The following is a 24,713-nucleotide window of genomic DNA, read 5'->3' as shown; positions in this document are numbered from 1 at the left end:
TTCAGGAAGTGACAGACTGGGATAGTTAGATGCAGTACTCACACTGGGTTGCGGTGGAACAGGTGCAGCGGGAGCTTGGGCTTGATTAGCGGCTGTGCTTGAGCTCTGCGGAGACAAAGATTGCATAGAGCTTGCTAGTTCCTTGAGGAGTGATGTTAGTCTCGTCAGCTGTAAATGATGAGAGGCTAGCATGGAAACTTGGGTCTTGACCACAGTGGATAGATGCTGAAAGTCTGCTGGATCCTGTGGTGGCGAAGTCATCTGTAACGTACGGACAGAGGCGGTCATATCCATGTGCAGCACTTTATTTCAGCTTAAACACAAGCAGACATAAACTCCAGCATACAGTTAAACAAGGGGCAATCCAGTAACTCGTAGTGATAACAGGCTTAGGTCGAGGCAGGCAGCACAGGTTCATGAACAGTCCAGAAAGCAGGCAAGGGTCAAGAGTCCAGGGAAACACAGAATACTAAAACAGGGAAAGGACACAGCAAAGGACACAGCGATCACTCAGGCTTAAATAAGGAACTCAATAACCGGTAATCAAACACAACTGAAACATAATTAAACATAATGAGTCCATGGTGAAACATAATTCAGGGAAAGAGTGCCCTCCAGTGGCTCACGCGGGCACTCCACATGACAGCTGTGCTGGTAGGTGGGTGCTCACCCTGTGATAAAATGTTGTGTATATATAGAGATGAAGAGGGAGCCTAGCACTGAACCTTGAGGCACCCCACTAGTTAGCTAATGTGACTCAGACACTTACCTTTCAAAAAACCTTAAAGGATCTTGAGTTTGGACTCAAACCAGCGAAGGCACCCAGTTCAAAAAGGGTGAACAGGAAGATGTGGTGTGTCGAAAGTAGTAGACCGGTCTAGAAGGATGAGGACAGATGATTTAGAATTAGCTTTGGTTGCAGAGTTTCACTGGTGGACAGCAGAGCAGTCTGAAATGTCCACTATTATTCCAAACCCTTAAAGCTGGCCCAGAATGGTTAGAAGGATAAGGCTGTGTTCCCATGGTTAAAAGGAGGGTCTATGTTGTGTGGCACCAGAGGCATGTTGAGCAGCATCAGATGAGAGAAAAATTGCAGTGCTCTTCTAAAATCCGGGAGCTTTTAATGTTCTAGAGCTGTGGTTTTCAAATGGTTTGGCCATGGGACCCACATTTTCCCATGATCATTAAGCCACAACCCACATTTTTAGGAATTTGAACCAAGGACATTTTTTTCTCAAAAATGGTTGAAACACATACCATACCACTTAACATACACATCAATTGTAAGAATATCACTAACACTGATGAATAAACCATATAAAGTAAGGCTATTAAATAGCAGTCCCAAATTAGATTTTAATACAATAAAGTTAGTAAGTTGGTATGAGCCACAGTCATCAAAAATATTGCACTACAAGAAAATAAAGTGGTATTTTGGGTTAAGGTTTTGGAAATCATAAGGAAATTGGTTTTGAACAATTACTTTGAGCTACGGGGCTGTTAATCCATGTTATTTGCTTTTGCTAAAGCCGCCAGCCCACATTATGTCAGCTTGGTTTTAAAAATAATTGTTTAACAGTGGACTTCCTGGTGAAAAACTACATTACCCATGATGCTGTACACAAAATGACACCAATCAGAGTCGAAAAAGCAACACACTCCAAAATAGCTCTTTAGCTCCACCCACTCCCATGAAGCACTGAAATACTGTGAAATACCATGAATACTGAAACGTTCATGTGTTTGCACATTTTGCAGTTCACAATGCTTCATGGGATTGTAGTTCTTTACCTCACTAAAACCTTTAAGTAGACATCTTGCAACTTTGTCTGATTTAAAATAAATAAATAAATAAATAAATCTTCAAATCAAAGTTTGTAGTGTTGTGATTCACCTCGTAGCTGATTGGCTTGGTTCATGGCTTAAAACTCTTTAACGAAGACTATTTTAAAATGAAAAAAAAAAAATGAATGGAAAAATATATATACTTCCAGAAATTTTTGGTGTAAAAATGTATCTGTGTTTGATATTTTGATATTATTCTGTATATTTTGGAGAGTCGTTTTTTTTTTTTTTTTTTTTTTTTTAGCAGGATATATTAATTAGCCTAATTTTTTGATTGTCTGACTGTAGAAGGGTAAGTGAAATGTGGATGTTCTTACAAATTGTTTGTTCAACATCTGACCATGTGTTTTCTGATGGGTTTGGATGAATCCATTTGCTCCAAGAATCCAAGTTGATTGGACAGAAATTAGTGGTATAAATGTGGTGCTTCCAGACCTCCTTTTGTTTTTGGTTTCTGTAGGGTAGTCAATTTAATTCTTGGGGTCTTATTTTTCCTGTAAAATCTGTTAATGATTGAGTCAAGAGATTTAAACCAGGCAAGTCTTAAATTGTGTTGGAATAATTGAGAATAAATAGTTTAGTTTAGGGAGTATAGTCATTTTAAGTTCAGTTTAAGTTTTATGTTCAACCAGCGTTGAAGATCATCATCTACTGTTTTGAGTAATGGAGTAAAGTTAAGTCCAAACAACTCTGACAGTCTGGGGGAAACATTGATGCCAAAATATGTGATTGGTGGACAGAGGGATAGGTGATGTCTGGGATGTCACATCCAACCTGTTGGAATGTAATGAACGAATAGAAGATTTACTCCAATTGATTGAGTATTCTGAAATATTAGAGAACGAATAAATGAGTTTAATCGTTTCTTGTAATAATGATGATAATGTATATTTAGTGTTTGAATTCATTAATGTAGCTGTTTTGATGGATGGCTGCTGCTAATGGTTCAATGAAAATGGTGAATAGTGAGGGCATCCTTTCTAGTCCCCCGGTGCAGTGTGAAGCTATGTGATGTTAGTCCATTGGTGATGAAAGTGTTTTGAATTGATGAATAATATATTAAGTTAAAAAGTCTGTGTGTGTTGGTGGATGCAAGTCTACCTTAAATGAAACCGGTTGGATCTGGGTGGATTATAGATGGCGTGACTTTTTCTATTCTATGGGCTAGTGCTTTGGCGATGATTTTAAGGTCTAAATTAATTAGAGAAATGAGATGATAGTAATGACAGCAATGTTGGGTCTTTATTGGGTTTGAAGAGGAGTGAAATTGTGGCTGTGTTCATGTTATCTGGAAGTTTAGATATTTATTTTTTTTCGATTCACTTACCATTCGGATGAAGAGTGGTGATAAAATGGACCAAAAGTGTAGAATTGGTTTATTTCTTCTGGTGAGTTGAAGGGCTTCCCTGCAGTATCCCTGTAATATCAGTAATAACAAATATTTACCATATTTATTAGTGTGGTGAAAGTCTTATTCTATGTATCGGGAATTGGGTATGTTTATTGATTAATTAATTTATTACATAGTTCTGGCATGAAACTCTGAATGGTGCAGGTTGATAGGTCTTTAACTAATTGGTAGCAATCATGTTGTTATCTACATAGCACAGCTGATTGGTTGTTGTTGAATCAGCGGCCAATGAGCTTGCTGCTCAAACATTCAAATACTTGGCATTGTTTGCTGTTACTGTCTGCAGCGCGCTATCATAAACCCTCCACCTTCCCCACCGCCACATGTGTAGATCTAGTACGGGGTTGCATGTCTTATATGCTCGCAGCAATGTCTGTAAAGGCAATCTCTATTACCATACCAATCTCCCAAGAGTTGTGACAGAAGTTCAAATTTATATTTTCTTAATTTCTTCTGTTTCTTCTGTTGAGTTATTTATATTGATGTCGTAGTTTGATTTATTTATTTTTGTTCCAGTTCTGTTTCCTGTTCCTTTTCTTTCTTTCTTTTTTTTCTTTAGAATTTAATACCAATATGGTACCAATATGGTGGTGCGCATAGTCGCAGCGGCTCAGTGCTCCCTAAAACAATGCTGTATGTGGCTGCTGTTTGTATTATTCTTTGTTGTTAAGACTAGCCGGGGTACACCGTATATCTTTTACAACAGAGAGGAATTATTGTATATCGGGAGAACATGCGTAGCACCTATAACGAGTGCCTTCCAACACTCGCACAGCATTCCACCGGGAATAGCCAGAGCACCGGCGTCTCCATGGATTGCTTCACCGAGCGGCAAGCGGAGACAGAGGAGGGAACGTAAACAAAAGTGGGGCTGCAGGTTGGGCGTCTTGGCTAGGCTAAAGAGGGCTCCTAACAGACCACCACTGCCTAACCTTTTCGTCGCGAATGCCCGATCCCTTGGGAATAAGATGGACGAACTACAGTACATCTAGATAATAATAATCCTAGATATATCAAGCCGGTCAACCATACGAGATAGCTCCGTGATAATTATCACTGAAAGCTGGCTACGTGAATTCACTGTTGCCGTGGTAACAGCGGTCAACATTCCACCAGACGACAATGCTAATTTAGCACTGGGCCATGCACTAGCAGCTATAGACAAACAGCAAAACAATTACCCAGAGGGCATTTTTATCGTGGCTGGTGATTTTAACCATGTTAATCTTAAAACTGTGCTACCCAGCTTTGATCAGCATGTCAAGTGTGCAACACAAGGGAATAATATACTGGACTGTGTATACTCTAATATTAAAAAGGGATACAGAGCCTCCCCCTCGCACACCTGGTCTGATCATCTGTCACTATCCCTGATTCCAGCGTATCGCCCCGTCATTAAAAAGCAGAAACCTACTGTCAGAACTGTTAAGAGGTGGCCTGGGGATGCATCTCTACAGTTACAAGACTGCTTTGAACAAACAAACTGGACCTTGTTTTTTAATGTGATGTGAATTTTTTTTTATGTGAATGAATATGCCTTTACTGTTCTCTGTTACAATAGGACCTAGGCTGAAAACATTACTATCAACACACGCATCAGGATTCCCCCTAACAGGAAACCTTGGATGACTGCAGAGGTCCATGTCCTTTTGAGGGAGCGCAACACAGCCTTTAAATCCGGGGACAGAGCATTATATAGCACAGCCAGGCACAATTTGAAAAAGGGCATCAAGCAGGCAAAAGCCGTGTACAAGGAAAAGACAGAGGGCCACTTCACCAACAAAGATCCAACACAGGTGTGGCAAGGAATACAACAAATCACCAATTACAGGGGCAGCCGTGAACCACCAACAAACATCAATGCCTCCTTGGTAGAAGAGCTCAACCATTTCTACGCCCGCTTTGAAACATCTGGACCAGATAACGGAGCCACTCCTCCCCTTGCTGATACAGACCTTACACTTACGGTAACAGTAGAGGAAGTGAGACACACCTTTAGGTCTATGAACACTAGGAAGGCCGAGGGACCTGATGCGATTCCAGGAAGAGTTCTCAGAGAATGTGCCCACCACAGCTACTGCAGAGAAACGGACAATGAGCAGGATGTTGGCGATCATGGACAATGATCGTCACCCACTACATAGCACGTTCATTAAACAGAGGAGCAGGTTCAGTAGCAGACTTCTGTCACTGTCATGCTCTACAGACAGGTTGATGAGGTCCTTTGTCCCAGGGCCATCCAGCTCTTCAATACCACACAAAGGGGGAAGGGAGAGATGGACTTTTAAGCAAGAGTCTATGTCTCTCAGCTGTCTGTCAATTATATAATGAACATTTTTATTTTATTATTTATTTATTGATTTATTTTCTGTCATGGTCTGTCCTATTCATAGCCAGCCAATAGTTAATATTCATAGTCATAGTTAATATATTTTTATATATATATATATATATATATATATATATATATATATGTTTTATTATTATTACTTTTATCTTTGTATATGTGATGTATGTGGATGTGTGCTGTCTAAGCTACTGGATGCCTTAAATTTCCTTCAGGATGAATAAAAAGTATCTATCTATCTATCTATCTATCTATCTATCTATCTATCTATCTATCTATCTATCTATCTATCTATCACCAGCTCGCAGATGTCAAGTCAAGTCAAGTCAAGTCAAGTCAAGTCATCTTCATATATATAGCGCTTTTAACAATGTGATTCCAAACAATCTACATTGATGTCTTTGCAGACATCTTTAATTTGTCAAGTCAAGTCACCTTTATTTATATAGTGCTTTTTACAATACAGATTGTATCAAAGCAGCTTCACAGTGATAACATAAAAATAATACAATAAAGTTTGTTTCTAGAAGAAAATTGCGCCATTGTCCACCCTAAGTAAGGCAGATCAATAATATTGTTGAATATTAAATGTCCCCAACTAAGCAAGCCAAAAGCCAAGGCAACAGTGGCAAGGAACCTAAACTTCATCAGGTGACAGAATGGAGAAAAACCTTGGGAGAACCCAGTCTCAGTCGGGGGCCAGTTCTCCTCTGGCCAACGAACGAACAGTGTATGATTATGAACCAGGCAGCATTACAGGTCAGAAGTCAGATTGGCCGTGTCGATGAGGCCTTCACAGGGCTGATGAGGCTGGCACTTCAGGGATGCGTCATCTGATCTGGATACGGCCTGGATCCGGCGGACTGAGGTAAACCTCGGATAAACAGAGTGACTAATATTAGCATAGACGCCATCCTTCTTATGATGTAACAAGTACATCAGGATTTATGGGGAGTGTTCCCGCTTCCGGCTGACCTAAACTATGCAGCCAAACATTGAATTATATAAGTCTATAATGTGTTATGTGTATGCTAGGTCAAAGAGATGTGTTTTTAGTCTAGATTTGAACTGACAGAGTGTGTCTGCTTCCCGGACAATGTTAGGAAGATTACTAGCAAGAAAACTAATGCCATGCTTCCTAATGATATCTCCCAAGGGTAGCATGTACAGAGTGAACAGCAACAGTCCTAGTACTGAGCCTTGTGGTACACCATACTGAACTTGTGATCGATAAGACATCTCTTCATTTACTGCTACAAACTGATAACGGTCAGATAAATATGATTTAAACCATGCTAATGCAATTCCACTAATGCCAACATAATTTTTGAGTCTATTTAAAAGAATGTTGTGGTCGATAGTGTCAAATGCAGCACTAAGATCTAGTGACACTAATAGAGAGATACAACCACGATCGGATGATAAGAGCAAATCATTTGTGACTCTAATGAGAGCTGTCTCAGTACTATGGTACGGTCTAAATCCTGATTGAAAATCCTCGCAGATATAATTTCTTTCTAAAAAGGAACATGGTTGTGAGGACTGCCTTTTCTAGTATCTTTGACAGAAAAGGTAGATCGAGATCGGCCTGTAATTGACTAATTCTGTAGGATCAAGTTGTGTTTTTTTAACAAGCGGTTTAATCATAGCCAGCTTAAAAGTTTTTGGTATGTATCCTAATGACAAAGATGAATTAATGATATTAAGAAGAGGATCTATGACCTCTTGAAGCATCTCTTTCCGTAGCTTAGTCGGTATAGGGTCTAACATACATGTTGTCGATTTAGATGATTTAATGAGTTTAGAAAATTATTCTTCTCCTATAGCAATGAATGAATTGAATTTTTACTTAGGGAGACTACAATGCACTCCCTGATGCAATACTGTAGTAGACGGTTGCATAGTTATAATTTTCTCCCTGATATTATCAATCTTATAAGTGAAGAAGTTCATCAAGTCATTACTGCTGTGCTGCTTGAAAACTTCTGGGCTTGAAGCTTTATTTTTCGTTAGTTTAGCCACTGTTTCAAATAAATACCTAAGGTTTTGTTTATTTTCTTCTAATAGGGTTGAAAAATAAGCAAATCTAGCAGCTTTTAAGGCCTCTCTGTATGCAATCGAGCTCTCCTTCCATGAAATCCGAAATACCTATAGTTTTGTTTTCTTCCAGTTGCTTTCCATTTTTCTGGCTGCTCTCTTAAGGGCCCGAGTGTGCTCGTTGTACCACGGCATTGGACTATTTTCTTTAATCTTCTTTAAGCGCAACGGAGCAACTGTGTCCAAAGTGCTGGAAAAGAGAGAGTTAAAAGTTTCTGTCGCAATATCTAGTTCTTCTAAGCTATCTGGGATGCTGAGATGATGAAACTGATCAGGAAGATTATTAATAAAGTAATCTTTAGTGGCAGAAGTGATAGGTCTAACATATTTGTAACACAGAGTCGGCTTTGCAGCCTTGGCTAAATTAAGTTTACACAAGACTAGATAATGATCTGAGATGTCATCGCTCTGCTGCAGAATTTCAACGGCATCAACATTTATTCCGTGTGATAAATATTAGATCTAGAGTATGATTACGACAATTACGAAGTCTGTATGGTGCCCTGGTGGCCTGTATACAGTAGCCAGTACAAATCTCAAACATGATTTATCATTTACACTATATATTGTTACATTAAGCACCAACACTTCAAAATTATATTTGAAATTAGACTTCTTAGTAATTCTGAAAATATTACTATAAATTACAGCAACACCTCCCCCTTTGCCTTTCAGACGAGGTTCATGTTTATAACAGTAATCTTGCGGGGTGGACTCATTTAAAGTAATGCAATCGTTTGGTTTTAGCCAGGTTTCTGTCAAACACAGCACATCTAGGTTATAGTTTGTAATCATATCATTAACAATAAGTGCTTTTGAAGTAAGGGATCAAATATTCAACAACCCAAGCTTTATCATTTGCTCATTTGTATTATATCTGTTTTTTATTTGTTGAACATCAATTAAATTTTTACCTTTAGATGGGTTTGGAAGTTTTTTGTATGTCCTAATTCAGGGAACAGACACAGTCTCTATATGATGATATCTAGGTGAAAGAGTCTCTATGTGATTTATCTGACCCTGGTGACGTGAGACAGGTGGCAGACGGTCGGTTTAGCTAGTCTGTCTGCTTCCTGACCTGAGCCCCAATTCATGTTTGAGCTCTAAGACTATGTGCCATATTACTAGAGAGAAGAGCAGCACCATCCCAGGAGGGATGAATACCATCTCTTTTCAACAGGTCAGGTCTGCACCAAAAACTTTTTCAATTGTCTATGAATTCTATATTATTTTGCGGACACCACTTAGACAACCAGCCATTGAGTGAGGACAACCTACCAAGTATCTCATCACTCCTGCGAACAGGAAGGGGGTCAGAGCAAATTACAGTGCCTGCCATCGTACTTGCAAGTTCACACACCTCTTTAACATTAATTTTAGTGATCTCCGACTGGCAGAGTCGAACATCATTAGTGCCGACGTGAATAATCTTAGAGAATTTACGATTAGCATTAGCCAGCACTTTTACATTTGCTTTGATGTCAGGCGCTCTGGCTCCCGGCAAACATGTGACTATGGTGGCTGGTGTCTCTATTTTCACGTTCTGTGTAATAGAATCTCCAATAACTAGGGAATATTCAACTGGATTCTCAGTGGCTGTTTCACTGAGTGGGGAGAATCTATTTGAAGTTGTAATCGGAACGGAAGAGCGGTGTTTTGTCCCGCGACTACTGCGCCTCACCGTCACCCAACTACCCTGCTGCACAGGCTCTACTTCAGCCGGAACCAAAAAATGTACAGAGTTCACTAAGCTAGTCGCATCCAAAGCAGTATCTAAAGCCCTTGCACTCTTACAATTAATCTCGATTAAAGTTCGGATGCGTGTCTCTAGTTCTGAAATCTTCCCTGTCAGCTGTACTATCTCCCTGCATTTATCACATGTAAATCCTGTGCTGACAGAGAAGGCTATGCTATACATGTTACATGAAGTGCAAGTGACAATAAGAGGAGAAGATGACATGACTCACCGTGTTTGTTGACTGATCCTACTCACCTAAGTTGTTTGATGAACTTGTAAAAGGCGCGAGCGCGCGCGAGAAAAAAAATTAAATAAATAAAGAGCGCACGGATGGCACGCTAACACCCCCATTGTTGCCAAGTGCTTTGAGAGGCTGGTGATGAAGCATGTTAAATCTGCCCTCCCCCTCAACCTGGACCAGCATCAGTATGCCTATAGGGAAAACAAGTATACAGAGGATGCTATCGTTACAGCCCTCCATAAAGCGCTGACACAAATGCCCTGAATGGAGAAACCCGACAGTAAAGCTTTTGAAGTGGCTATACTCCTGGTGGAGTGGGCCCGGACAGTCATAGGTGAAGGCTGACCAGCTGACTCGTAAGCAAGTGAGATAGCTTCGACCACCCACTTGCTCATCCTCTGCTGAGATGCACAGCACCCTTTTCTAGGTGACCCGATACAGACATAAAGTTGATCTGACTTTTGTCACAGGGCAGCTCTGTGGATATAAACATCTAAAGCCCTAACAGGGCACAGCATATTACGTTTCTACTGATCTGATGATTGAAAGGGTGGAGGACAAAAGGCCTGCAACATAATAGGTCCCGAAACATTCGTGGGGACCTTGGGCACGTAACCCAGTCTAGGGTGAAGAAAGGCCTTTACCATACCAGATGCAAATTCTAGGCACGAAGGAACAACCGACAAAGCCTGTAAGTCTCCAATTCTCTTGAGAGACGAAATGGCAAGAAGAAAGATAGTTTTTAATGTGAAGAATTTTTCTGAAACCTCTTCAATAGGCTCAAAGGGAGCCAAAGCAAGACCTTCTAGTACAATGGCCAAATCCCATGCCGGTGCTCTTGTGCGCTGTGCAGGCCTAAGCCTCAAAGTGCCACGAAGAAAACGAATAATAAGAGGGTCTCTCCCCAATGAAGCACCACCCAAAGGAGAGCGGTAAGCAGATATATAGCCGCCACAAACACTTTTAAGGTGGACAGAGATAACCCAGCAGAGAAAACGCTCCTGCAGAAATTCTAGCACTGCAGACCGCAGACCCTTCTGATGGTTAATATAAGAGACCACCGCTGTGTTGTCTGTGCAGACAAGCACATTATGGCCTCTCAGGTCTGGGAGGAAGTGCTTGAGTGCTCGAAACACCACCATCATTTCCAGCCAATTAATGTGTCAGGAACGAAGATGGTCATGCCACAGACCTTGAGCCGAGCGACCACTCATGATCGACCCCCAACCTGTGAGGGATGCATCTGTCATTAGCGTTAAAGGGCACCTATTATGACTCTTTTCACAAGATGCAAAATAAGTCTCTGATGTCCCCAGAGTATGTATGTGAAGTTTTAGCTCAAAATACCCAACAGATAATTTTTTACAGCATGTTTAAATTGTCATTTTTTGGGGCTCAGAAAAAAGTGCTGTTTTAGCATGTATCCCTTTAAATGCAAATTAACTGCTGCTGCCGGCCCAGGGGGCGGAGCCTCACAAGCTCGCGCTCAGAAGAACCAGAAGGACATTCTCAACAGAAACTCTCAGTTGCGGTGTTCATTTCGACTCGGAGTCGGACAATAATGCCCACAGAGCCAGAGAATATATGCTGTATAGAGATAGAACAGGTATAGTTTAGTTTAATTATGGTTATAATTTATTTGTCATCTGCTTATATCCACTATTAATACAAGCCTGCTGTAGCAAACCCCATCCGAATGATGACCAAAATATACTGTGATGAGTTCAGTGAAGTTTATTGTACATCACACAAAAGATGAGTGTTAGATTTACTCCAGAGAATCACAGTAAAAGCTGAATAAACACAGTATAAGAAGTGAGCATTAAAGTCTTATCCATAAACTCTCTCTCTCTCTCCCTTTCCTTATCATCAACATACACAGCGAAGTACACAAAACACTTGTTACAACTAACAGTAAACAAATATATACACACCTTCTCAGTGGGTGCTAAATAAACTGGTAAACCTTATATCCGTAAAACGACTCGATGAGCTGTGATAGAGTGCGCGCTCTCACTTTCATTTCTACCGTGATCAGTAACGTTAGGACTGTCGCTCTGAAGACCGTAAGCTGGATCACGAACAGTACAGATCCATCCTCGAGTAACAACGGGAGTAAATGAAGACTGCTATGTTCATTCTTACATCCAACAACAACACACCTCAATCGCTTAGGAGACATTTTTGTCTACAGCGGCTCAAGCGTCGAACAATGGCGGACTCTGTGTCCAGCTCACTCAGGGTGGGTCTATGCTCAAACTGAAGTGTCAATCAAGGAGTCGTGGGAGGGGCCTGTGCAATTCTACGTCACATTGCACCGAATCTGAGAACAGCTCATTCTGACACAGTGCTTATGATTTATTGAGATTGTAAAAAAACACTGGGTGGATTTTTATCATTCTAGGGTGGTTTTGCTCACACACTGCCAACACACATTTATGTTCAAACACCATGTAAAAGTGAATTTTGCATAATAGGTGCCCTTTAACCCTCTGGGGTCTAAGGTGTTTTTGGGGCCCTTGGGATGTTTTGACATGCCCTGACATTTGTGCTTTTTTCAGTTATTTATAAACATGATAATGGCAAAGGTGTAAATTCACTCTATATAGCACAAACAGGGCTACCATACCATACCATGTGAGCATCATGTATGTAGATGTTTGTATTTTTAAGAGAATAATGTTTATGCGTGGTTATTGGAAAAAATAAAAATGAAAGTTGCTGAAATAAGACCACAAAACTCCTACTAAATATGTGTCCACAAGACTTTTGACTAATGGATGTTGTCGCTTCGAGTTCTGGCTTCAAAATTATGTGAAAATAGTCTTGCTTTATCGTTCACATAAAACAATATATTGATTTAAATTGTGTAAAACCGGTTTTGCTTGGAAAGCCAATATGCGAGGGGGGCGTGAAGGAGGAGTGGTTTACACCTGAGAATACAATGTCCCACCCACTCTGCATAATGAGCCATTCATTCAGGTGTGACACTGACTGAGCCACAATGCAAGGACAAAAGATATATTTAGAAGAAGACTTATATTGACCATTTAAGATTTTGCTTACATCTATCTTGTAAATATGTTTTGCTATTTTATTAAAAAGGTTACAATTACAACAATAATTACAATTTCAACAATATTTCAAGTGTACTCTTTCTTTGTAAAAAAAATGATTATAGGCCTACATTTTATCATATGTATTCATTAGTTTGAATATAGCCAACATTGGAACAGCTAACATGTTAGTTGATGACTTTATTTTTGACAAAAATAGTATTTTATATATATATATATATATATATATATATATATATATATATATATATATATATATATATATATATAACATATGAGCAGAAATTGCTAAACAAAAGCTTATTTGATGTGGCAGTATATTCTACAGTAAAAACTGTACCCAAATCTAGTCAACAAAATGTTGTCTTTCATATTTCGCCTGACTGTAATGTTGTTTTTATGAAATATTAGGGCATATAAATGTTAATTTGCAGTTTAATACGTTGCTTATACAAATAGCCTACATTTTATTTCAACATATTTCAGTCGATTTTTACTCATCTCAGTATAGTAATACAGTTTGCTAAAACATCATCATTCATTCACACACGTGATTTAAATTTAAACTGTCTTTTTGCGAGCTGTGGTAAACAGCGCGCATCTCTGCCGTTCATTCATTCACAAACAGAAACGCGATTCACTTGAGAAGGAAAAAAACTTACTACAGTATTCCTCAGCTCAGTCGGATCCTTGCTCCTCGACATACCCGCACTTCTGAGGTACATTTTCCATTATTATTATTCCTCACAGCGCTGCGAGACGGTGTAAACAAGTAATGATCTGAATAAACTTGTGTTTTCTCGAGCTGATATCGGGGCGTTCACAGGTTTCATTTAAAAGAAGAGAATTCAAGCTTCATGCCTGTGTGTCTGTATGTCTGTCTGACTGAGTATTCGCTGAGTTATTGTTCATTTTCGGACGCGTTTCAGAATGGACTTCACTGACAGAGAGAAGGCAGAACTCGCTTCGTGTTTATTTTTCTTTATTTGGCAAAAAGCACAACACTTTGTTTTTTTTTTGTGAGTATACACAAAAATAATACACATTTAACAGAATCGATTGATGTATGAAACTTGTTTGTAATATCAAAGTCAACAGAGCAAAATGAATCTCTTTTGAACTGATAAAAAAAAAAAGCGAGCTGGTATCGCCGGCGATACCGCCGACCCCAGGGGGTTAAGCAACGACAAGAAGACCCCAGCACTGGGCCTTGGGCAAGAAACCAAGGTTTTTTCCACATGACTAAGGCACGTAGGCATCGCCGCGTGACCTTGATCATGCTAAACGGATGTCCCCTCGGGGAGAACCCCTTTGTTTTGAGCCACTACAGTTTGTTTTGAGTTTGTTTTGAGTAGTGGCTCAAAACAAAGGGGTTCTCCCCGAGGGGACATCCGTTCAGCATGATCAAGGTCACGCGGCGATGGGGTATTCTTGTCGTTGCTTAACGCACAGGGGTCTCATGTGCAGAAGGCCAAAAGTTATTACGTTGGACGTAGCTGCCATAAGACCCAACAGTCTCTGAAACTGTTTGACAGTGAGTGACTGGCCTAGTTTTGGCCTAGAGGATTGACACTATACGAGCAGGGGAGAGACGTGCCTGCATCGTAGTCGAATCCCAAATAAGGCCTAGAAGAGTGGTCCTTTGAACTGGAAGAAGCACACTCTTTTTAGCGTTGAGCCTCAACCCCAACTTTCTCATGGGGGCAAGAACGACATTTCGATGCCAAATCACCATCTGCTCGGATTGAGCTAGGATCGACCAATCGTCGATATAATTCAATACGTGAATGCCCTGGAGTCTCAGAGGAGCCAGAGCTGCATCCACACATTTCATGAAAATGATGGGTAATAAACCTAGGCTCAAAGGAAGAACTCGATATTAGTACACTTTGCCCCCGAAAGCGAACCTCAGAAAATTCCTGTGGTGAGGATGGATGGCTACATGAAAGTAAGAGTCCTTTAAAGGTGCTGTCTGTAAGAATGACTTCCAAGAACTGCAGTCCAAATTCAAAATATCAGAGATCATTGTTTCCCCTGCCCCCACGCCCTCCTCCACAGACTAGATGCACATGTGTTGCCAGTTTGAGGACACACAACAGGAACGAGCGCAATTGACAACGAAAGCCAAGGAGACTTACAGATTGCAAGTTAATAAGTTGATTTATCCGTGTTTTAAAATGCTCTTGTCCATAGAGGTTTTTAGATGTATATCAAGGCTTTTTAGGTTGTGTGGAATCTGCAATATCTGACCCAGTTTGTTTGCTCGTTTTCAAGGATGCAATATGCTGTGTTTCCTGCCAACTGGCAGCCTGAGGTGTCTAAATACTATTGGGTGAACTGGCAGTGGGCGAGATCACACAGACCAAAACAAAAACCGACTGACAACACAGAACATTTAAAATAATAAGTAAAATAACTGGCTGTAGAAGTGTTTTTCGGAGAAACAAAAATGTGAACTTAGCATGTTTCCTAAATATCTGCAAACATATTATGGTATTTGTATGCTTTAGTAGAGTAAAAAAATTACATACAGCACCTTTAAGTCTACTAAGGGAACCAGCCTCTTGAGGCTGGCCTCTGGTATTGGTCGAACAGCCACTTCGGTGCCCTGAAGTGGCAAACCGGCAGGGAATGACCAAACTGACTGTTCTGCAACCCTCCTTAGAAGATCGCTGGAAACCACTACCACTTCAGTGCCCTGAACCAAACTGGCAGCTTTGCAACCCTCCTCAAAGGATCGCTGAGAACCGCTGCGGCCCGAAACACCAGAAGTGGCGGTGTTGGCAGAACTACCCCCTGAGGGCACCGAAGAGAAACAGGCACTGTAAAATTAGGATTTTTATTTTCACCGCCCTCAGAAGCCTGATGCCAGTGGCTTAACCTGTATCTAATCCCATACCCATTCTCTTTCTAAATCTGCCCACAGTAGCACTATGGATTGATTTTAAACCCAATGCCCATATGGGAGGACCTCCTAATCAGGAGTACAGAATAGTCTAATATGCGTCGGCCCGTGTCCTTTTCCACAGTCACCTTATTCCAAACCTTCCTAGACGAGTGCTAGATAAGGGGGGAGCTGTTGTAATATTCAACACCTAACCCTGGCCAGAGCCATCGGACTTGACATACCAGAAAACGTACCTAGTATTAATCTAAGGGCCCCTTATTCTGTATTCAAGCATATTTTTTTGTAGCAAGATTTTTTTGGGAATGCGATGCTGGGCCAGGATTATCTGGTTGTGACCGTTGGATTATGGTCGAGTTGAGAACTTTGCATCTCTGGATCAAGTTAGATCCGCTTCATAGTGATGCATAAACAGAATCGTCCTTAGGGTTTTTTTGGTGAAAAAGATTTCTTGGAGGAAGGCGATTCTGGGCCAGGATTATCCATCTGTGACCTTCGAGTTACGGTTGGGTTCTCTGGTCTGGAGCAGGTTCAGTTGAAAACTTCACATTCCTGGATAAAGTTAGATCCGCTTCAGTTATGCATACACAGAATCATCTGGAATGGGAATGGCGCGGAATGGGAGTGTGAATAAGGCCCAGACAGGCTTTTTGGTTCACCTCTGATAGATTTATTATTATTATAAATATAAGTATTATTTATTTTTATCATCATTATTATCATTGTTATTCTGTACCATTATTTTGATAACAATTCTTGTTGTCGTCTTAGGCTCCATTGTCATGATGTCAACAGATCAGGATTCCAGGATTCAGGACAGGATCCTCACTCGCCTTAGAGACCCAGCATGTGATCCTCTCCTTCGATCTGAACAACAGGGAGGAGGGGAACCCAGTGCTTCTGAGCAAGAGTTTAGAGCGTCTACAGGGAGCAGCCGTTCAGACCTTCCCGAATGCAGTGGTCCACATCACCCTAATTAATTACGATAAGGCTTTGGCAGGGCGGTTAGTGTAAAACATCTAATTGCTCAATGAAATAATCCAGAGGGCAGGCCGCAGCATCCCATTACTGCCATGGGAATCTTTCGTAACAGCATTTCGGACAACATTCATTGGACCCCAGTCACAGCTTAGGCCCTGTTTAAACACTGGATGGGGCATTTAAACTTAAAATAAACGGGGCCATAGTACAAGGCCCTTTAATGAACAGATCAGTCATTAATCTGTCATAAATTCTTCAGTTATCCCCGGTGCAGTTCCGGCTTCTGAATAAGGGTTTATCGTTTATTCCTTCCTACTCAATTAGGCCATTTGACGGGATCAATTTTGGTAGATTTAGGCCGATTCCACATGTAAATGCAGAGGCAGTTTATTTATTTTGGGCTAAGTTCAGATGCTTCGCGGGCCCAGCCATTTTGTACCAGACCAGATTGGGTTCCTCAACCCTAGGATTTGCCTGGGGAGATTTTGGATTTTTTTTTTGGTCACACGAGCACAGGCCCCATCGCCCAATCTGACACCGGGTGAAATAGAAGCCTTGAAGAGTTATCCTGTAGGAGGGACATTGTGAATAAGCCTGGCGGACAAGGGAAGTGCAGTAGTTATTATGGACTGGCCGCAATATGTACAGGAGGGTCTGCGGCAGTTGGGGGATGGGAGTTTTATTCCAGGTTAAAGGCCCCAATTTTTCAAAATCCTGTTCCCCGTATTGAGCAGGTTGTGCGTTCCTTAGTTCACGGGGGTTTAATTTGTCAACGACAATCAGATTATTTAGTGGGGGAAACTAAACCAAGGCCAAGACGATTTTCTTTGCTCCCAAAGGTGCATAAGTCCCAGGACAAATGGCCTTCTCCTTTCATGCCCCCGGGCCACCCCATAGTTTCTGATTGTGGCAGCGAGAGTTGTAGGGTGGCAGAATTCATCGATTTTTATTTGAACCCCTTATCCACCAAGCATTTGAGTTACATTAGGGATACCTATGATTTTTTGGATAAAGCAAATCTTCTTAGAGTGCCATCCGAGGCTTCTCCTTAGATGTGGACAGCCTTTACACGAATATTGAGACCCCCTTAGGTTTAAAGGCAGTGCGGGACTGTTTTGAAAAGTACAAACCTCCCGGCCAGATGTGGCTATCTTGGAGCTCCTTGAGATGAGTCTCACACAAAATGATTTCGAGTTTGAGGGAATTTTTTATTTGCGCCGGCATACGCCAACATTTACATGGCGCAGTGGGAGGAGACTATTTTCCCCAAATGCCCCAAAATGCCTTTTTGTTTCCTCTGATTCCTGGATGATGTGTGCGGGTATAGCATCATAGCTGCCGGGAGTTCCAAGTTTTTCTGCAAGTGCTAAACTCCCATCATGCCTCTATTAAAGTGAAATCTGTAATCAGCAGAACAATTAGATTTCAAGATGTTTTTCAAAGATACAGACTGCTGTACATGTGCTGCTGCACCATCAGAAATACCACCCCCGCCACACATTTCAGGGGATTGTCCTTTTGCAATTATTGTGATTTAGGATTATTTCTCCCCTCTCAGGAGGACAGCTTTCAGGAAGCCAAACAGATTTAGTTTAAGGCACTTCACACAAAAGCGTACTCAAGGTCACTGCTGCGGGCCATATATAAGGACCATTGCCATTCCATTGCGAATCTGGCGGTCCCATCCCCCTAGGCTGAAATTGTCTTGGTCCCGGCCATTTTTACACTTTGGATAAAACCAATCAGGCTTTACAAAACCAATCAGGAGCAACTTTGCTCAAACCCTGGCAGATACCCTGGTAGGGGGGAATGTGTCTCTCCTGGCCACCTATAAGCGAAACACCAACCTGCGGGACTTGTTGGTTCATAGCTACCTTCCCAGGGCCAGGAAACATTTACAGTTAGCCAGAAAACCTCGGGTGGTCAGAGTCATCCCTTTAAACACCTGAGAATTGTATCTACATTATCAGATGCTCCAAGTGTGGCAAGCAGTACGTTGGCCAAACAAAAAAATCCATCAGAACGCGGCTATACCAACACCGGTACGTGATCCATTCCAAGCGGCCATCGGAAAGGTCAAGGCGGTCCTTGGTGAAGCATTTTCTAAGACATGGGGTTGAGTTTTTGCAGATACAGGGATTGGAGCACAATTCGAGGAGGACAAAAAGGCAAAGGCTGTATAAGGAGCATCTATGGATAAAGAGACTTAATACCAGAGTTCCTCATGGTTTTAATGAACGAAGATTTGGGTGTGTGATTCAGTTTTGTTTGAAAGAACGATATATCATAAGTTGAGTTGGAATTATTACACCTTTTGTTCAAGGAATTTTTTTTTTAATAAAACACAAAAACAAAAGAACAATTATTAAATAAATAATTTAAAAAATAAAGAAAAAATGGGGTTGATGATGACATGGGGAATGAGGAACTGATCTCTGTTCTGAATATTCTTTTAAGAGAAAGCGTAAATTCTCGAATTGGGTGAGTTCGGGTTCAGGTAGGAATCTAAATATTCTCTTAAGAGTAAAAGTAGCCACTCATGCAACAAATCGGAGCAGGGTGTTTTTCGAAATTTGTAATCGAAGAAAAAGCTGATGTTCCATTAGAGAAAGCAAATTCTCGAACATTTTTAAAACATTGTTTGGGTTAGTTCAGTTACGGGAACGACTCTAAATATTATCTTTGGAGAGTAAAAAAAGGAACTCTGGAATTTATCGATAACACTCAATAAAGTGTCGATAACACTCAATTCCCAGAGATGAGACCTTTCCCGGAGACTTTTCTTGAGTAACCTGGATACCTAGAAGTGTTAACAAAAGTTTGCTTTCAAAATAAAAGAGTTGCATCAAAAATAAAAGTCTTGCATCAGAAAAAAACTAAGAGCGGTTCAAAAACCTTTTATGATGGACTTAAAATCGAGGACCGTGACGTCGCCCGGCATGGCGCAGCCGGGGCCCCACCCTGGAGCCAGGCCCGGGGTTGGGGCTCGTATGCGAGCGCCTGGTGGCCGGGCCTTCCCCCATGGGGTCCGGCCGGGCTCAGCCCGAAGGAGCGACGTGGGGCCACCTTCCCGTGGGCTCACCACCTGCAGGAGGGACTGTAAGGGGCCGGTGCTTAGTGGATCGGGTGGCAGTCGAAGGCAGGAGCCTCGACAACCCGATCCCTGGACATGGAAACTAGCTCTAGGGATGTGGGACGTCACCTCGCTGGCGGGAAAGGAGACTGAGATTGTGCGTGAGGTTGAGAGGTACCGACTAGAGATAGTCGGGATCACCTCCACGCACGGCTTGGGCTCTGGAACCACACTCCTTGAGAGAGGATGGACTCTTTACCACTCTGGAGTTGCCCATGGTGAGAGGTGGCGGACTGGTGTGGGTTTGCTCATAGCCCCCCACCTCAGCCGCCATGTGTTGGAGTTTACCCCGGTGAACGAGAGGGTTGGGGATAGGTCTCTCACTGTCGTGTGCGCCTATGGGCCAAAGTACCCGGCCTTCTTGGGGTCTCTGGAAGGGGTGCTGGAAAGTGCTCTGACTGGGGACTCCGTCGCGCTACTGGGGGACTTCAACGCCCACGTGGGCTGCAACAGGGACACCTGGAGGGGCGTGATTGGGAGGAACGGCCCCCCTGATCTGAACCCGAGCGGTGTTCTGTTATTGGACTTCTGTGCTAGTTACAGCTTGTCCATAACGAACACCATGTTCAAGCATAAGGGTGTCCATCAGTGCACGTGGCACCAGGACACCCTAGGCCAGAGGTCGATGATCGACTTTGTGGTCGTTTCATCCGACCTCCGGCCGTATGTCTTGGACACTCAGGTGAAGAGAGGGGTGGAGCTGTCAACTGATCACCACCTGGTGGTGAGTTGGATCCGGTGGCGGGGGAGGAAGCTGGACAGACTCGGCAGACCCAAACGTACTGTAAGGGTCTGCTGGGAACATTTGGCCGAGTCTCCTGTCAGAGAGATCTTTAACTCCCATCTCCGGCGGAGATTCGACCGGATCCCGAGGGAGGCTGGAGATATTGAGTCTGAGTGGACCATGTTCTCCACCTCCATTGTCGACGAGGCCACTCGGTGCTGTGGCTGTAAGGTCTCCGGTGCCTGTCGAGGCGGCAATCCCCGAACCCGGTGGTGGACACCAGAAGTAAGGGATGCCGTCAAGCTGAAGAAGGTGAGGCCATGGAGAAGGACTACCGGTTGGCCTCGAAGAGATTCTGGCAAACCATCCGGTGAAGCAGTGCCCTACCAATGCTGTTTACAGTGGAGGTGGGCAGCTGTTGACCTCGACTGGGGATGTTATTGAAAGGTGGAAGGAATACTTTGAGGATCTCCTCAATCCCGCTGACACGTCTTCCATTGAGGAAGGAGAGGCTGAGGGCTCGGAGGTGGACTCGTCCATCATCCAAGCTGAAGTCACCGAGGTAGTCAAGAAACTCCTCGGTGGCAAGGCAACAGGGGTGGATGAGATCCGCCCTGAGTACCTCAAGTCTTTGGATGTTGTGGGGCTGTCTTGGCTGACACGCCTCTGCAACATCGCGTGGCGGTCGGGGACAGTACCTTTGGGATGACAGACCGGGGTGGTGGTCCCTCTTTTCAAGAAGGGGAACGGAGGGTGTGTTCCAACTACAGCGGGATCACACTTCTCAGCCTCCCCGGAAGAGGAGAATACGGCCTATAGTAGAACCTCGGATTCAGGAGGAACAGTGCGGTTTCCGTCCCGGCCGTGGAACACTGGACCAGCTCTATACCCTCTCCAGGGTGCTGGAGGGTTCACGGGAGTTTGCCCAACCAATCCACATGTGCTTTGTGGATTTGGAGAAGGCATTCGACTGTGTCCCTCGCGGCGTCCTGTGAAGGGTGCTCTGGGAGTATGGGGTCCGGGGCCCTTTGCTAAGGGCTGTTCGGTCCCTGTACGACCAGAGCAGGAGCTTGGTTCACATTGCCGGCAGTAAGTCAGACTTGTTCCCAGTGCATGTTGGACTCCGAGAGGGCTGCCCTTTGTTGCCGGTTCTGTTCATAATTTTTTTGGACAGAATATCTAGGCGCAGCCAGGGGCCGGAGGGTGTCAGGTTTGGGGACCACACGATTTTGTCTCTGCTCTTTGCGGATGATGTTGTCGTGCTGGTATATATTTAAATAATATAACTGGATTATAAAAAAAAGAAAAAGAAACCCACAGACATTGTAGTTTTGCTGTGCTAATCTTATTAATAAGAAGGTGATACATTTATCAACAATGGTTCATTACAGTTAGCAGTTATAATAATATATTAAACATGAAGTCAGTTGAGAGAAAAGGCTGTGACAAAAAAAAGTACAAAACAGTTAACATTTAGTCAGTTACAAAGTCACACATTTACCAGTTTTATGAAGATAAAAAAAATACAGAAATGTACAGACTGTACCATGCATGCGATAGCTCATATTAATCATTGATATATAGTTGTATGACACCCCTCTCAATTGAAAGCATGTTTAATAACTAAATACACAAAACCATTAAACCCCTAATTCAAGAATCAATATTACTAAAGTTAAGTGTGTGTGTGTGTGTGTGTGTGTGTTTGTTTGTGTTAAACATACATCGATAGAACATTGACAATACATGGTGGATGCATTAGATGTGTACATATAGGAGCAGTGGAATAAAGCTGTATAGTATTTTCCAAACATGTTATATACACCAAGCAGTATTACAGCAATATTGATTTTTCCACTGGAGTTTTTAGATTTCATCTTAAAAAAATATTTGCTTTAATATGTACATCAATGCTCAAAAGGCCGAGTTCATAATTTGTACAGTTGTGTGTCCAGGAACATCCATCAGTCACACCTGTGTTTATGGAGATGATGAAGGTGGGGATTCAGATGATTTGTTTTAGTTTTGCCTGTGAGATGCTGCTGCCTACAATTCTCCCATGATTTTTATACACAAATGGTAGCACATTACCAAATGTAGACACACAATAACTACATTTGAAATGTTTGATAAAAATAAAATGGACACTTGATAAGTAAATATCCTGAAAACAGAAATGTCCAGGTCATATGATTTGAGGTTAAATATGAAGCCACTTTTTTTGTACATGATAACCTGATGAAATGTGAAGAAATAATGAAATGTTCTTTTCTTTTTGCATTTAAACTTCACCAAGCTGGTCAATGGCTGTGATCTGACCCTAGACCAGTGAATCTGAGATTTAAAGGATGCAGTCCAGACATTAACAGAGACACAAGCCTGGCCACAATTGGGTCAGTAAATGGGCTGTGTGTGGTTCTTCTGTTCAAAGCCTGGCTGGACTTGATCATGAACCAGCACATGAAAGTTCACAGAGCTGTGAAGAAGGCCATAAACCTGACTCCAGGACTCGTGTTGTGTGGTGAGTGCTGAGATTCAGGTCTGAACTGGATGTTGCCGGCTCTTTCAAACACTTAGCGTCATATTCCTTAGGATCCACTGCTGTGAGCGCCTGCCGCTACAGTCTCTGAGAGTGGGAACCATCTTATCCTCTTCAGAAGGCATGTCGAGACACTGGTTACTGTTCACATGGAGCAGAGTCAGCCGCTGTGGGGGGAACACAGATTTATAGAAAAATTAAAAACAAACTAGTGTGGATGAATCTCACAAAGTCTGTCAACATATCTGGCTCATATTTCACCATTAAATAATAATAATAATAAAAATAACAACAACAACAACAACAATAATAATAAGCTTCATTAAATATTTAAATAATGCTTAAATTAAATGGTAACACTTTCACAATAAGGTTTCATGTTAACATTAGTTTATTAATCTATTAATACAACATTTATTAATCGTAATGTTAATTCCAACATTTACTACATGACATGAACTATCATGAGCAAAAAATAAACAATTGTGTTTGTATTAACTTACATTAACAGGTCAATAAATACTGTAAAATATATATTGATCATTCTTAGTTAGCAAATGCATTAACTAATGTCAACAAATGAGATTTATTGTAAAATGTTACCAATAAAATAAACCTAGTTTAGGACCAGCAGGCTTGATTGCATTTGACAGTATTTGTATGACATTCAAGCAGATTTTAACTAGAGATGTTCCGATACCCTTTTTTCCTTCCCGATACCGATTCCGATACCTGGACTCAGGGTATCGGCCGATACCGAGTACTAATCCGATACCTGGGTATCTATACAGCTGCAATTCATACTAGCCCTGTATGAATTGATAGAATTATTTTATAAAAGGTATTTTAGTTTTACAATATAACTGTATAAAAAAGTGCAACAAATAAATCTAGTAATCTAAAAAATGATATATGAAAAAATAGGGGTGTAACGGTCCACAAAATTCACGGTTCGGTTCAATACGATACACTGGTGTCACGGTTCGGTACGTTTTCAATACAGCAAAAAGAAAGAAATGGCAGAGAAATATCCTTGATTTACATTTTTTATTTATTTATTTTTTATTAAAACTAACATCATAAAGTATGATCATTTTTTACTTTGAGCAATGATGGAGCTATACTTGACATATAAAACAAAAACAGCTCCTTATAAAAAAAATGAAATGTAATATTGTAGTAACGTTAGTTATAAACAAAGGTTTATTTTATTTCAGATTAACATTTGAGGGCAGCAATTTTATTCATAATGTCAAAATAAAACCAACGTAACGTTACTTGAAAGCACAATGTTCCTGGTTTCCACGTCAGCGCTGTTTGATCCGTTAATAACGGAGAATGTGAATGCTTCTCACTAACGTAGATCTCGCAGCGATGTTATTACTTCAGTGGCGAATTCAAATGTTTTCTGTACTGGATCTCTTAGCGCTGTGTAGTAACAATGTAACTTGATCACGATCGGCTCGCGCTGCATTGGTCCAAACTGTTTAATGGTCCGTGAAGCACAAAATAACGAGTAGCGCAGTTTTGTTCCGTTTTCATTACGTTTGCCATTTGATGTTGGGCGCCAGCGTCTCTTACATTATGCGCTTGCCGCGCGCCTACATTCGAAAATTTGCGTTTTCATTTCTTCTTCGCTGCTCTAAACAGTGGTTGCTTGTGGCAACAGCACAAC

At 41.7% G+C, this 24,713-nt stretch overlaps 1 protein-coding gene across 4 annotated transcripts in view; it reads right to left on the bottom strand.

Annotated features, from left to right (window-relative positions):
• Positions 1-3,055: 3,055 nt before the first annotated feature.
• The window catches only part of galnt13 (polypeptide N-acetylgalactosaminyltransferase 13), a 161,421-nt gene continuing 139,763 nt past the window's right edge, over positions 3,056-24,713 (bottom strand). For 3 of the 4 annotated variants that reach the window (XM_084123279.1, XM_084123277.1, XM_084123278.1), the window contains one exon: positions 21,829-23,205. In XM_084123279.1, coding sequence (XP_083979405.1) covers positions 23,065-23,205 — 141 coding nt within the window. In that variant the 3' untranslated portion in view covers positions 21,829-23,064. Of the gene's footprint in view, positions 3,263-21,828; positions 23,206-24,713 lie in introns of those variants that run through there. The other variant, XM_084123280.1, reaches the window with a different exon arrangement.

The sequence above is a fragment of the Abramis brama genome (genome assembly GCF_963993115.1).
Source record: "Abramis brama genome assembly, chromosome: 8".
NCBI lineage: Eukaryota > Metazoa > Chordata > Actinopteri > Cypriniformes > Leuciscidae > Abramis > Abramis brama.
The sequence above is the reverse complement of the archived record's forward strand: the minus strand, read 5'-3'. Positions and strand labels throughout refer to the sequence as shown.